This window comes from Python bivittatus, unplaced genomic scaffold (assembly GCF_059951505.1).
Source record: "Python bivittatus isolate LINGU-HERP-01145 unplaced genomic scaffold, Pbiv_v1 ctg000350_np1212, whole genome shotgun sequence".
Taxonomy (NCBI): Eukaryota; Metazoa; Chordata; class Lepidosauria; order Squamata; family Pythonidae; genus Python; species Python bivittatus.
In genome coordinates this window covers 22964986-22980483 of record NW_028277074.1, presented here as the reverse complement: position 1 = coordinate 22980483, position 15498 = coordinate 22964986, and the positions used below count along the sequence as shown (strand labels likewise).

The window sequence follows — 15498 nt, the reverse complement described above, 5'->3', positions numbered from 1 at the left end:
TCATAATTTCACGTACTTTTTGAAACTGTGTCCCAACAATTAGGAACAAAGTCTTTATGGAAAGAAATGGTGCCCAGCTGTCCTGCAGATTCACCAGCTGCCCATGCACCGTACTGGCCATGTTGTTGTTTGTTCTTACTGATCAACTAAAAATGTACCCTTTGCCACTTGGATTAATATAACAGCAATCAGAGCAATCCAATCTGGGAGTCAAAGCATGCTAACAAGAAGAATACTTTGCTCTATCGGCTACCAGATAGAAATGAAGTTGTAAAGATGTAAGCATGTTTTCCTATTGACGGTATTTGAAGTACTGGCTGGGTGTAATAGGTGTAATGATGCATTGCTCACCTCCTCCTTTGCTACAGGAAGCATAATGCATTTAGCTACTTTTCTCACCTCTGATTTTAAAAGCAGACGAGCCCCTTTTGTCAGGAAAACAGATACTGGTCACATGGTTTGAATATGTTCATACATTATTTGCAGTCACAAAACCATCACACAGCAGAGAAGGTATTGGAATGAAACTTTCCCTGCAGATGTGCTAGGTTTTAGAGTTATTTACATGCCACAAGTTTGGCATGTTCAAATGCAGTAACAAATTGCAGCTCCCCGCCACCTGAAGTGAGAAGACATATAGTCTTCTCTATTAGCATGACATTCAGGTGATACTTGTGCAAACTTTGCGCCACCACGCAAAGTGTGGCCAAGACAAAATATATACAGTATCGTTAATAATCCCTGCTTTGAACTGTGAGCATTAGTAATGCTCATGAGCCATCTGGAGCATGTTTGCTTGCATTGATTCAACAGTAGCAGGCAGAGAAAAGATAAGGTGCACTGAGTATTGATCTTCCTTTTGCATGTCTTGTTCTTTTGCAATCCAGATGGAGTGGATTTTAATTTAAATACGTGTGCTAGAAATTGCCCTGCTTTATCCTGATTTCTTTTCCTTTTTATACTAATTTGCAATGTACTGTATACATTTTAAGAAAACTTCATTTCGATTGTTTCATTTAAAATAAATGAAAGGAAATAATTCCTTGGACTGGTAGTCCACTGTTTCTTCAGCTTCTTTCCAAAGGCTGCATTTGCTGTCTGTTGCTGTCTTCTCAATTCTGGCTTTATATGCATTTATCATCATCATCTTCATCATCATCATCATCAAAATTTGTATGCCGCCCAACTCCCAGCAACTCTGGGCCATTTACAGTTCTTAAAAACATTTAAAAACAAAAATTAGTACACAAAGAACAACACAAGACAACAACTATGGCAAAGAAAACAAGGAGAACAAAAAAGAAGGGGCATCAGTCATCCTCTTCAAAGGCCTGGGTGAAGAGCCAGGTCTTTAGGGCTCTTTGAAATACCAGTACAGTAGGAGCCATTTGAATTTCAGGGGAACCTCATTGCAGAGGGCTTCCAGGGTGCAGACCGATGCCATTGTTTAATCAATGGGACCTGGAGAGCGCCAACTCTGCTAGATTGAACCTGCTGGGCAGATGCTAAGGGAGGCAGGCAGTCCCTCAAGTAACCGGGCCCTATGCCATAGAAGACCACCAAAAAACATTAAGTTAGTAGGCTAGACTGGAAAGTTGGAAAAAACATCCTGGGAGGAGGCAGCAGGAAATCACTTTGATATTGTTGCCAAGAAAACTTACATGGAGCCAGGTTCAATTTGAGGGAGAGCAAAGCTCCACTGACACAACCCTCAGCCGGGCTGGTAATGAGGACCTTCTCTGAGCTTATTTCTCTTTCTTTTATAGGGACATGCTCATTTTCCACTCAGCAGGTCACACTGTAGATGGGTGTGTCACAATAATCCTGCACCACTGGTGAAACTGTTCCACAAATGGATTACTTTCTTCTGTCACACATATTTGCCAAGTAATTTCTCTGAGCAAGAATGTTTAAAAAAAAACATGGCAACATTCTGAAAGCTGATTGTATAATCTTTTCCTTAACCACTTATAGATATGGAAGTGAGATTATTGGTCACCCTAGATAGAAAAAGGTGTTTCCCTCACCTCCTAAAGGACCCCTTGATGAACAAGAACAACATCCTACATTTCATCAGGAATCTGCTTCACCCTTTACTAACACTTCTAATAAATTACCTATAAAATGGTTTCTCAAACATAACATTAGAAGCCTCAGAATAAAAGGCTGACAAAAGCATTGCAAACCTAAAGCTTGCTAAAATGTATCCTGGGACAAGGCAAACAGCAGGAAGCAAGAAACAGGAATTGTGGTTAGAGAAGTCGCTAGAATGAAACATATCTAGTAAATATAGATTAGCTTGGGTGTCAAAGTTTATGTAATTCTAGATATATTCAGTATTGCTGAACAGCAGTTAGAGATCCCCATATAAGCAAAGGTTAAGCTGTGACCACAAGGAGTCAGGTTTGTGACACGCGCACTGTAAAAAGCCACTGAACAATGGGGTGGTTACACAAGCTTTGAGAGAGATCTCCTTGTGTCCTTTCTGGGCACAGAATGAAGTTTTGCTTCAATCTCCACCTCGGTGTGTTCTTTTGAGCATTTGGCACACTGGCAGCAAACCCAGACTTGGGCTGGGACAACACCCTCCCCCGATTAAGAGTCTGTGAGTGAGAAATTAAATCATCATTTATAAATATACTAATTTATTATTACTGGGGTTATTAGCAAAATTATAATTTTTAAAACCCTACTGCCAAAAGACCTCTGGCTTTTGCAGAATGTGTGAATGTGTATAACATGACTTGTTCCTCACCAAATCCCAAAAATGTCTATAAAAAATCCATCCCTCAGACTCTGCCTTTTTATCTGAAGCCAAATCCACATCCCCCTTACAGTGTGACTTCTGCCTTTTGGAAAGTGATTGTACTTCAAGTCTGAAGAAACAACCTAAGGGAAGCTGGAGGGTCAAGAGAGCCAACCGCTGTCCCACCACGTGCCTTGTTCCAAGTTAGCTTATTGGTTTCTGGAATCATAAAGCTTGGATAAAAGTGAGCAGAAAAGGCATTGCCGGCAATCGTACCAAGCAAGCTGGCAAGAAGGTGAGCATTTCTGCAGTTAATAGCTCATTGCATGTCTTTACTCTTTGGTAGATTTGATAACATTTGTGCAGATTTGGCATTTAGATTTGATTACTGTTTTCTGATGAGCTGGCATTTGAAAAGGAGAACACTTTGAGATAAACATTTAACAATAGTGCAGGAGTTCCAGAAATGGCAGATTAGATTTGAAAGAGAGAGATCATACACCCTGATTGCCAATAATCAGTATCTTAAATTATCTATCAGATTAACTAAAGATTAACAGGGTCTATCTGTGAAATAACCCAAAGCTTTCTATTGACTGACTTCTGTGCAGCTCAATCCATAATTATTTGTGTTTTCCTATTAGCTGATTTTTTTGGTAGAAAAGATGCTTTATGTGGTGTGCTTTTTATGTGTCTGCTTAAATGGATAACCTATATTTAAAGGGACCTATTAGAAGATGAAGGAGTCATTTATTTGCTTAACGACATTGTGATCTCAGAAAAAAGATGCATGCAATGCATAAGCTAAATAATAAAATTCGGGCTACCAGATCTGGAGTGCTTACCTCCAGATACTCGGAACAGTAGCAGACATCCTAGTCCATATTTCTTTCTTGCCATCTACTGGCAGTCCAACTGTTTGCACTCCAAATCTGGAAGTCCTAATAAAATACCTCAGGAAAAGATATTATTGCAGTTACTGTAAAGACAGACCAATAGATTGTAGCACAAATATATGCAATTCTTATGCTGCTATGGCAAGCATGGCGACCTCATGATATTTACCTTCCATTAGATATCAACAGTATGTTATTTATCTATCCCCTCTTAGATAGCAAACTGACTTCCCATGGGGGAGTACTCTATTGCAAAAAATGGCCTCCTCCTTCCTGGACATCCACTCATCAACAATCAGCAAGGACTTTAGCTTATCTCCTCTGTAAATATGGGGAAGGACTCCTCAGAGTGGCAAACCTTTTACAGGCAGGTAACATGCAGAAATAATCAGGGAGACCAAAACTTACTTTAGTGAAATGGAAAAATAAAACAAAATGGTATCCAAGTAATACCTCTAATTCTTACTATGTGGTTGTAGTTTAATACGCTGCCTTCTCTCACAGGAAGAAAGACTCGGAGACAATCTGTACACTTGCTGGGGTCACACTTATTAAGGCTCGCTTGGTTTTAGCTTAGCAAGTTGAATGAATCCAGCCTCTCTTTCTTTCTTTCTTTCTTTCTTTCTTTCTTTCTTTCTTTCTTTCTTTCTTTCTTTCTTTCTTTCTTTCTTTCTTTCTTTCTTTCTTTCTTTCTTTCTTTCTTTCTTTCTGGCCACACACTCCAACAGAATCTGGGCAGCTTACAGAATCTATTTGTAACTGTACAAATGCATTTGTAGCTGAAATCCAACTGGAAAATAGGTTGATGAGACAAGTGTGGAAGACTTTTCCAGGGGCTGAGTGTTTGCTTCTAAGACAAGGAGTGCTTGTATCCTAGAATTATATAATTCAACTCTAGGAGTTGATAGGGGCCATTTCTGCTAATGAAGCATTTTAAGAATCCAAACTGCAGATGCAATACATTCCTGAGCTCTTGAAATTGTGGTACTAAACATATCACTTACACCCACCTTAAGATCTTGTTTTGAGTATTCCTTCTTGTCAAGGTCTTTTGAATGGCTAGTGGGGAATATATTTCGATACTGGCACTTCAGATCAAGGGCATAGCTCAGTTTCTTCCTTGATGTAATTTACTCCCTTGAGCCTATCTTGCTATCTTTAATACTGCTTTTCTGTTTTATGGGGGAGGACATAATTTAGAATTTAGGATTGTGTGTGTGAGTGAATGTGTGTGTATTTAAGGCTTCCTGGGAGCAAATATTTAAAATTACTAAATAAAAATGCAATTATCATAACATCACATTGGTACAGAGGAATACTTTCCCCATTAGCCATAGTTAGAAGGACCCACTTAAAGCTGCCAAATCAAAAACTAGACAGACAGTTGCTAAAATACTGATATCTTGGAATGCTAGTACATTAATTATAAATGTATTAAATACAGTACATGTTACAGGGTTTTAAAAAGTATAATACAACTTCTTATATTCTCTGGACACAGTATTGGGAATTGGCTTTCCCGGTGAATCTCTAGCATTTGAAATATCACAAGGGAGGCCAGGAAGAACAGTTTGGAATCCCTCTTGAGATTTGTAGAAAAGAAGATAGATTATATAAGCTTCCTGACTAGGCGCTATCAGCCCACTAGTGAAGTGATGAGTCTTCTTTGCTGGAGATCTCCAAACAGAATCTAGATGGTCATCTGTCAAAGATGCTGTGGTGGATCCTGCACAGAGTAGAGGGTTGGGCCAGATGACCACAAGGTCACTGCCAACTTTGTGAGTCTATGAGGAAACAGGCTCTGATCTGGCTAGAGTGGGCTGTGGTGGTATCAGTGCAAAATGAATTACTCTCCTACCAATGCTGCAGGAGACTCTGAAATGAGAGGCAATTGGGCAATGGAACATGTACTTGTTGATAGCAGGTTATCTGCTAGGAAACTGCAAAATATACTGATAAAACTTTCACGTGATGGAGGAGAAGGGAATTATGTGTGTAGCTCTGTGTTTTGGTTTGCAGAGCAAAGGGCTATCTTAAAGAACCAATTCAAATACAGGTAGTCCTCACTTAACAATCATTCGTTTAGTGACCAAAGTTACAATTGTGCTGAACAAAGGGGCTTCAACCGGTCCTCGCACTTACAACCATTGCAGCACCCCCACGGTCACGTGATCGTGATCTGGGTGCTTGGCAACCAGCTTGCAATTATGACAGTTTCAATGTCCCAGGGTCATGTGATTACCATTTGCAACTTTCCCAGCTGGCTTCTGGCAAGCAAAATCAATGGGGAACCATGTGATTCATTTAACAACCATGTGATTCGCTTAACAGCCATGGTGATTCACTTAATGACTGCTGCAAAAAAAGTCATAAAATTGGGCGTGACTCACTTAACAACTGCCCTGCTTAATAACAAATTTTCTGGTCCCTATTGTGGTCTTTAAGCAAGGACTATATGTAGCTCTGCTCTGAAATAGGTTTTCAAAAATCATGCAAACAGGGCATTTTACTTCAGTTTATTTAAATCAATTGTTTGCCTAAACTATAAATGTTCATCAAGCATAGTTTGGACTGCAAATGTAGGTAGCAGTTATAACTATTTCCATTAACATTTATTTCCAAGGAAACATGCACAGTTTTGTCCTGAAAGATTTATTTTATTCTATATTTAAAATGCCAGCATTCTTACCACTGATTCACCCAAGCCTTATTTACACTGATGCGAATCTAAGGGACTCATTAACTCTGGTGGGACATCAAGGGGCAATCAATTTGTGGACTACACCCTTTCTCAAAAGCCTGGTCAAACTACAAAAGGCATATTGAAAAATAGCATGGTACTTGCTTATTAAAAGAAAACTCAAATAACTATTACCTTAAAGAATGGAAACCATCGATGGACTATTTGCAAAATGCAGGTGGGGTGAAGCTTACATAGGGATTTGAAGATTAGATTATAAATGTAATGGGATATGTTTTGACAAAGAATTACTCCTACTTAATGTATTAAAAACTAGCACTTATGATAGTCTTACTATTCCTAAGACCAGAGATAGATTGGAAGTTATCTATTTTTCATATCTTTTTTCTTTTTCTTTTACTTTATCTCACTTTTTCTTTTCCTTTTCTTTATAATTTGTATTTTCAATTTTCTTTTTCATTTCTAACTTTTAACTTTGTAACTTTAAAATTTCAATAAAATATTATTAAAAAAAGAAAGAAAGAAAAATAGCATGGTAAGCAATCATGGCATTTATTTAAACTTTGAAGTTGGGCAGCGTGGTGAGGATGCCACCACATCAGCAAATACTGCTTCTTGTTATTACAATCTCTCCCTGATAGCAACAAAATCTGGAGCAAGCTGACCTTGGGTAACCTCAATCAAGTTCATTTGCAAGAAAAAAAGTCAAAGGCAACAAGGATCATTCCTATAGTACAGCTGTAAAGGTTGCCAGTACATTGAGATTTCCTTGAAAATGGATAGAAAGCTGAGTCATGATTTCAGTATAAGCATTAAGTTGCTTTCTTTGGCATATTTCTCTCCATAAGTTAGCTGCCAACAAATTCCAATTCTATGGAAAGGGGAGCTTAATAAAGCAGCAGGTAGTTCCTGAATCACAGAAGCAGACTGTAAAATGAATCTAGGTTTTATATATCTAAACAATATTCATTCTACAGTCACTTGGGCCCTTAGAGTTTCTGAAATATTATCCTACAGCAGTGTTTCTCAACCTTGGCAACTTTCAGATTTGTGGACTTCAACTCCCAGAATTCTTGGCATCTTAAAGTTGCCAAGGTTGAGAAAACTGTCTTACAGTGTTATCCTACTTTGCAGTGCAAGTATCAAAGTTGGTCCTGACTACCGTAGATAATGGTAGTACTCACATCTGGCCATCTGCTAAGCAGTTATTACTTGATAGAGTTTTCGCAATGGTCATGGTAAATCTCCAGACAAAAATGAAAAAAAGGGCAATTTCGTTTCATGTGTGTTCATGAAGGCCAGAAGCTCTCTTCTGTCACTCCTGTGGAAAATTCTGGTTTCTTCCTGGACTCTGTGCCTTTAGCTGAGACAGAGTTATCTTCTGAACCCCAGAGATAGCAAATATTTCAACAAGTAGGGCAAATATATGGGAAAGAAAGCATGGGGAACTGGTGGGGAAGGTATCAAAATACCATTTAATTATTTTATTTGTGTCCCTTTGAGTCAGTCTTGATTCCTGGCGACTGCCTGGACTAATCCCTGCAGTTTTCCTGGCAAGATTTTTGGAAGTGGTTTGCCCTTCCCTCCTTCCTAGGACTGAGACAGAGTGACTGGCCCAAGGTCACCCAGCTGGCTTTGTGCCTAAGATGGGACTAGAACTCACGGTCCCCTGGTTTCTAGCTCACTGCCTTTAACCACTACACCAAACTGGCTCTCTTTTAATAAAATAGGTGGTCTACTTTCAGATTCTTTAAAAATATTATATTATTTTAATTTTTTTAGTGGGCAAGAATAATAATTCATGAGATTATACCACTCCAAAATCTGTAGCTGAGTAACCAACAGAATGCAGACGTGTAATTGCAAGCATTCAATGCCATCAGGACAGATGTTAAAAAAAAACAAAGAAAAGAGAATGGAGGGAGGGAGGAAGGAAGGAAGGAAGGAAGGAAGGAAGGAAGGAAGGAAGGAAGGAAGGAAGGAAGGAAGGAAGGAAGGAAGGAAAAGAAAACCCAAAAATCTGGTCAAATGTTTAAGTCATGAAGGCTGCAGTTCAAAGCCAGTTCCACAATGGAGATAGTTATAGATATTAGATTGCTCTTATTCAAAAGCCACTGACATTGAAAAAAAAAAAAGCTTCAGGGAAGGGGTTTTCCTTAGAAAAGAGGAAAGTGTTATATCCCTGTCCACACCTCCCCAGTATTGATAGTTATCTGGCTAACTTTGTATCTACTTTGGCCAAAGTTTATTAGTGTTTTGTCTTTGACAGCCATAATGGTTTACATACTGAACTCCATTACATTTTATCACGTTGGCACTTCTCAAAAATTGAAAGAAGAAAAAGATTTACCTCAATATAATAAATGAAAAAAATGTTTTCTCAAATGGTAAACATTAGTAGTAATAGGTTATTGGTGATTAGAAAAATGTTCAAATAAAAGCAAGTTTTCTTGTATACAAATTGTTGCTATTTTCTTGGATACAATACAGCTGAAATCAGTTTTAAACTTCAAAATAGTTTTATATCTCCAAAACAATATGTTAACTGGGGAGGTGCTTTGACTTCACTGAGTGAATGATTCCTTGCAGGACGTTGGTAATAACACTGTACAGTTGTTTGCTTGCACCTTGATCCCATTGAACTCATCGTCCAGGAAGCACTTTGATTTGTAATTGAGGTTGGAAATATTCCTTAAATAAACTTTGAACTCAGGATGAAATGAATTATGAGGAATACAAGATAATAATTTTGAAGACAGCTTGGAACAATAGAATGTTTTACTATTGTTAAAATGTGTCATTGTGATTGTAAGAAATATTCCTTGAGCTTCAACAAAAATCGCTGTAGTGCAGGAATGAGGAAAGCATCCAAAAATAAGAATACAGTATTGATTCTGGAAGTACATGGAGAATTCACATTGAAAATTGTAGCTCTTGGGACCTTCGGAGGAAGAAATAGCAGACTGAAGATAGCTATGCAAAAAGTGGAGCCAACAACCATGGTGAAGAATGAAGAGCTGGTGAGTAGACCAGCTGTTTGAACCTCTCTGGACAAAGAGAGGATGGGAGATCACCCACAAGTGCTCTAGACAGTTGCTCCTCATGAAGAAACTGCAAGACAACAGTCTCCGGTGGGTTTTGAGCACTGGGAGACATGGGAATAGCCATCTTGCTCAAACTGCAGTCGACGCCTTTAAAAGGACACTAAGTTCACATATTTCCTTTTTTAATCACATTTGGAAATTGCTTATTAACTACTTTTCAGCTATTAGAAACCTTTGAATTGGCAAGTCTGAAAATACCGGGCGAGTCTGCCTTGAATCGTTAATGAAAGAAAATTTTAACTATAAGTTTAAGAACTTAATTTAAAAAAAAATAAATAAACAGCAATAAGGTTGATTAAAACTTTGGTTTTAAAAGGCTACAAATGGACTAAGGGTCCAGATAAATTTGAAATAAGATTTTGGAATTAATTATAAAGAATCCTTCCCGTAGGAAAATGCTTTTGTTTTGTGTTTTTTTTAAAAATATAATAAGATTTTAAAAATTGGACACTAAAGGGAACTAAAGATTTCATTTAAAGGAGAAGAACACATAAACTTGACTAACAGTTACAGAATGGCACAAAATATTCTTACACTGAAAATATTGAGGGATACTTTTGAAAAATGGAGTCAGAAATTAATATTAACAATGTCAACAATGATATCTCCCTCTATGGATAGACTGTGTCTAAAAGATGTTATGGAAGAGGAACATGTTTTACTTAACATGACAGAGACTGAGTATAAAGTGGATTTACAAATGACAGGCTACAAGAATGACATGGAAAAAGATGTTACACTGGACATACAAAAGAAACTGGCTGATGTTTTAATGATTAAAAGGAACATAGAAACAATAAACCAAGAGACTGACCTGAATATTTCTTCTATATTGGACTTACAAAAGAGACTTGTTAAAGCTTTGAAGAATCTTGTGAGAAGGAACAAAGAAGAAATGAAAAGAAATCAAGTTCTACAACATTATTTGAATGGACTAAAGATTAAGATTGTTAGAAGTGAAAAGAAGAAATATAGGGTTGGTTTATTTGACCAAGGTTAAAATAGATACGTTGTTATCTCTGGTAACTTTTAATGGACTTTTGCTGACACCAGGACTGAAATGACAATACTTTATGGATTTGTTTATAGATAAGAGATGGGATATTGGAAGAAGAGATCATTTGCTGTATTTTAAGATAAGGTGATAAGTTACTAAAATTGTTTATACTTGTTACGAAGGTGGGAAGTCACTTCTTTGTAATTTCTTTTCTTTTTCTTTACTAAATTTTTTATTTTTCTTTCTTTTTTCTTTCTATTCTTCATATCTTTCCTATTTTTTCTCTTTGTACCTTTTACTCTTTCTATTTTTCTATCTTTCTTTTAGTTTGTATTAGTTTTTACTATTGTAATTATAATCTTTAATAAAATTACTCAGAAAAAAATAAAATTGTAGCTGTCTAGTTATGGTCTCACACTACACCAAAGAACATGGTTGATAGTAACACTGTAAAGAAGATTGTCAAACACCTATGAAAGTCTTAAAGGATCAGCAGGATGGTGGTTTCCAGAAAGGAAGAGAGGAGGGAAATCATGGCCTACAGATGATCTCTAAGCACATTTTAAACTGTGTTCATAGTCCTCAAGATCTTGCTGCTGAAATTTCACAGCAAAGCGCTAAATTAGAATTTGATTTCCCACCATAATTTGTTCTTTTAATTTAAAAAATTTTAAGATGTAATGACTCTTTCCAAATAGGAAAAACTTGAGGTGGATTTTCTGCTTTTACCTGCACTGATGTCATCACATCACTGACATGTCCTCCTTTAATCGTTGGCTGCCAAAAATAAAAATTCATTTCAGCTGTAAAAATGCTGTGTTGCAAAATGTAGTAATGCCTTCTATAATACATAAAACATGTATATTTAAACAAAAAGATTCCTTCTGCTAGGTATGTTCTGTTTTACTAGAGTTCAAGCTTTTGTTCAAATGCTCATTTTTCAATATTCCCTTTGTAGCTTATGATGGCTTCTGTTTACACTTCAAATAAAACAATCAGAGTTTGTCCTTTCCTCAATGGAGATGTGGAAAACTCAGAAGCCAAAACCAGTAACATCTGGATTCGTCCCAATCTGCCTAGCAGATGCACCTGGAAACCGGGAAAATCCATCTCAGAGTCACCTCATCACTATGTTTCTCAGTAAGTAGCAACTTAGAGTAAAGTCTGCTTTAAAATTGTATCTCAGACAGGAAACAGATACCTTTGGCTCACAGGCAGTATGAAACAGAAGAGAGTTCAATGCCCTACAGGTAGCTATCTTCTAACACTTTAGAAGTTGTACTTACCTCAGTCAAGTTTGACCAGGTCTCTGACAGAAAGGAAACATCTGTACAAAGAGAAGTGTGCTCAGGCTTCATTTATATATGCCAATCAATTCCTTCATTTCAGTTTTTATTATGAAAGAAATAAATTAAAAGGACTTTAAACAAGAATTTCAAGATGAGAGATAGGGACAACTATGACTTGTTCCAGGAGATTGTGGAACAGTAGCTTGAGCTTAGCCCAGGAAATTTATGCAACTTTTCTACATTATTTTCATACATAAAATGATATGATTAACACTTGTTAAATCAATGTCATTGGATTTTGAACTTGTTTGGCAGCAGCTTGGAAACAATCAAAACATACCTTTAAATGTATGTTGGAGAGAAAATACAGTTTAAAATACTAATTACAAAGTGTTTAAATGCATATTTGAGAGAGTATGCCCAGATGTTGAAATGGAATGAATGGTGAGTACAAACTTTTGAAAATGACATAGACCAGAAATAGGTTATCAGCTCTGTTCCAAAACTCGGCCTGTCAGTAAAGGTGCAGAGTAGCTAATACTTTAATGTTCTGGTGCCATGCTAACCCTGCCAGATAAGCAGTAATGGAAACAATCTTGCATGTACAGATGTCCCTGCATAAGAGTCCTCCGCAGCTGGGTGATGGGATCAGATGCCCCTTGCAAGAGAAGGCCATCCATGGCTTGTATCCATTTCAGTGTGAGGCCAGAGGTGGCTGGGAAGAATCAGTTGGGCCCTCAGGCCCCCACATGCGCTTTCAGTGACTAAAGTGGTTCACAACTTACTAGTGTACTTAAAAAAAATAAAATATTAATGGGAGATAACCTCTATGGTTCTTCCATATTGCTAATATTAATGACATCTGTCATATTAGCATTGATTTGAATCATGATAGGTTCTAATCTGAGCCCAGATTTGCTATGTAATCAAGGATTACATTGCTGTTCCTCTTGCTCAGCATTAAAAATAAATCAGACGTCAGGCCTTACTTTAGCATACCATTTCTTATTGGAGACAATAATACATTTCAAGGGTTTTTTTGTTTTTGTCCTTTTTTCTTGTGCAGGCGAAAAGAACCAAAGATTTTGGCAAACATCTTAGAGAAAATTGGGCACACTCCTCTGGTCCGTGTCAACAAGATTTCAAAAGCTTATGGTCTCAAGTGTGAACTTTGTGAGTATGTCTTTCCCTAAGTCATCTAAAATGCTGCTGAATTTAGGGTAGGAGCAAAGAGGAAAAGTTTTCATTCCAGCATGTAGGTTGGGCTGTACAATGGATTTTGCAGCTGACAGCCGCCAAAGTGGCATATTGGGGCTATAGTCCAAAAAGCGTGTGGGACAGAGTATGGGCAGAACCAGGACAAAAATGAAATGTGAGTCAATTTAACTTAATTACTTAAATATATTGAGTGTTGTTACTAATATTTTCCCCTTTCTGCCACATTAATAATGATTATTGGGTGACAAAATTGTTTAGAAGGACCCCAGATTGCACACTCTGACCTGACACTTAATAAGAAATACTGATTGCAGAAGTAAAAAGAGATGAGGAAAGATTGACAGTTGTCAGAAGCAAGAACTCTAATATACTGGTGTACATTAGAGCTCTAGTAGAAAGAATATAGAGAGTGACTATATACATGATACATAGAATTCTAATATTTTTGCTAGTGCTTCATTGGCTGTTGGCTAGTAATTCTAACGCCCATTTTTTGGCCTTCCTAAGAAATATTCATTTTCTCTGCTAACTCATTAATTAGGAACATCCCCTTCTCCAACCTAATAGTAAATCTATTTAATTTGGAATCAAACTATACATTATACAGGTCAGCCCCAATTCAGTCTCCTGATGAACTGATTTTTACTCAGAGGACTCCTAAAATGGATGAGATGTTTAATTCTTTCCTTCTATTATTTCTCTCCTACCTTGTCTTATGGGGAAAACAAACTGATAATTTTCACAGGAAGAAATTAACATCCAAGTTTATCAGACAACCAGACATACACATTAAAGTTGAAATATAGCCTGCAAATGATCTGGCAGTGCAAAATGGAAGCTTTTATTTGCACATGGACATTTTTTTAAAATGCTGATGGTGATCAGAAACAGTATGTCTTTGAATATTGGTTATTAAGGAACAACCAAAACAATAACAAAGATTGCCCTCTGTATGTATGTATTTATTTGTGGCCAAAAGATCCAAACCACAAAGTGCAGATGTAATCTAAAATTTGGCATTAGATAAAACAGTTTAACACATAAAATAAATTGATAAATATTACATTTAAAACTCAGACGTACTGACGTGTTACTAAAGACGTCTGTTGTTTTTATAGCTGTAGTTAAAAATCTGGCTGTTGCCGCTGTAATTTTAGGGTGTTTATCTGCAAGTAAAATTTTAACATATTGAGAAATATCTCTTCCTGGTCTGATTGCCCTCTGTCTCCCAGCCCTGTCTAAGGACAGATGACTCAGATACTTGAGAACACTTCTCTCTTTCACGCCCAGGATCCCCTGGAGGAGAGATGTATGGAGAGTAGCCAAAGGAGATTTCCCTAACTTTTTTCCCTAAAAAGGAGAAGGGAAACAAACAAGAAACATGAATTGATATGGAACAGGGGGAAAGCTATTCTCTTTCAGTCCCAAATCAAAGCTTCGGCTTTCAAGAAAAAACACAAGCATTGCACTAAGATTATTCTTTACTTTCTCAGTGTTATTTAAGGATCCTTTGTGGTCTCTGATACTTATTTTCTCTGTGTAAGCTCAGTTATCATGTATTTGGTTCATCTTGGGATCTCTGCAACAGTCCTTTCTATTATCAGCAAATCCATCCCATCTTGGAATCTGTTAATCATCTTGTGATCTGCTAATCACAGCACAATATATTTAATTCATCCAATACTGAATGCTTTACCTGTGACTAATTAAAACAACAAACACATTTTTGCATTCCCCCACAAAATGAAGTAATTTCATTTATTGCTTGTGAGATTAAGCTGTCTCCAAATATGGTGGAGGGGATTAATTTTTCTATTCATATACCTCAAGCTACAGGTCTAGGAGATAGCTCTATAACATTTATGTCATTTTAATCATCTTTTTTCCTTTGTATTTGTCGGTAAGGCATGTTGATTGTGCAGGTCCTATTTCTATCATACTCCAAGTTAAAGGTAGTAGATGCCAGATAAAGGCATCCTGCTGGAAGATAGATGATGGCAGAAGGAACTAGCAAGCAACTATACAAAGACAGAAAGGCAGGGCCAGGGGGTGTACAACTAGAGGATGTCTGGAAAAGGAAGTTTGAGACCATCAACATATTACTCTATGGGTTCAGACCTCATGTTCTGCTAATGGATTTCCCTGCAACATTTATTGCTTTATTTATTAGATTTATATCCTGCCTTTTGTACAGCCTAAACTACACATTTTGTAGGACAGCCACCATTCAATCTCCTGATAAGTTGATTTTGTTGGTCACTGTAGAAAACAGGATGATACACTTGATAGGCTTTTGGTTTGATCCAGGACAGTTCTTGTATATTCACCAGTATTAGAATAAACTTGCTAACATATTTAAAAATTTAAGTCCTTCCTGTATTATAGAAGCTGGGAGAAAAGCATTTCTAAGAATATTAGGACTGTTTTCTCTAGACTGATGTACTGAATATTTCTGAATATACAAGATGCTGGAATATGAATTTCAAGAGCATGTATGACTAAAGTTAATTCATGTTTCTATCTTTAAAATCATTTCTCCAGTGTTAG

The 15498-nt window shown here is 37.0% G+C and overlaps 1 protein-coding gene across 1 annotated transcript in view; it reads left to right on the top strand.

Annotated features, from left to right (window-relative positions):
• Positions 1-2241: 2241 nt before the first annotated feature.
• LOC103056890 (cystathionine beta-synthase-like) overlaps positions 2242-15498 on the top strand; it is a 33308-nt gene continuing 20051 nt past the window's right edge. Inside the window, exons 1-4 of the mRNA XM_015889229.3 lie at positions 2242-2605; positions 2838-3041; positions 11403-11584; positions 12800-12906. Of these exons, the coding sequence (XP_015744715.1) occupies positions 11406-11584; positions 12800-12906 (286 nt within the window). The 5' untranslated portion in view covers positions 2242-2605; positions 2838-3041; positions 11403-11405. The remainder of the gene's footprint in view (positions 2606-2837; positions 3042-11402; positions 11585-12799; positions 12907-15498) is intronic.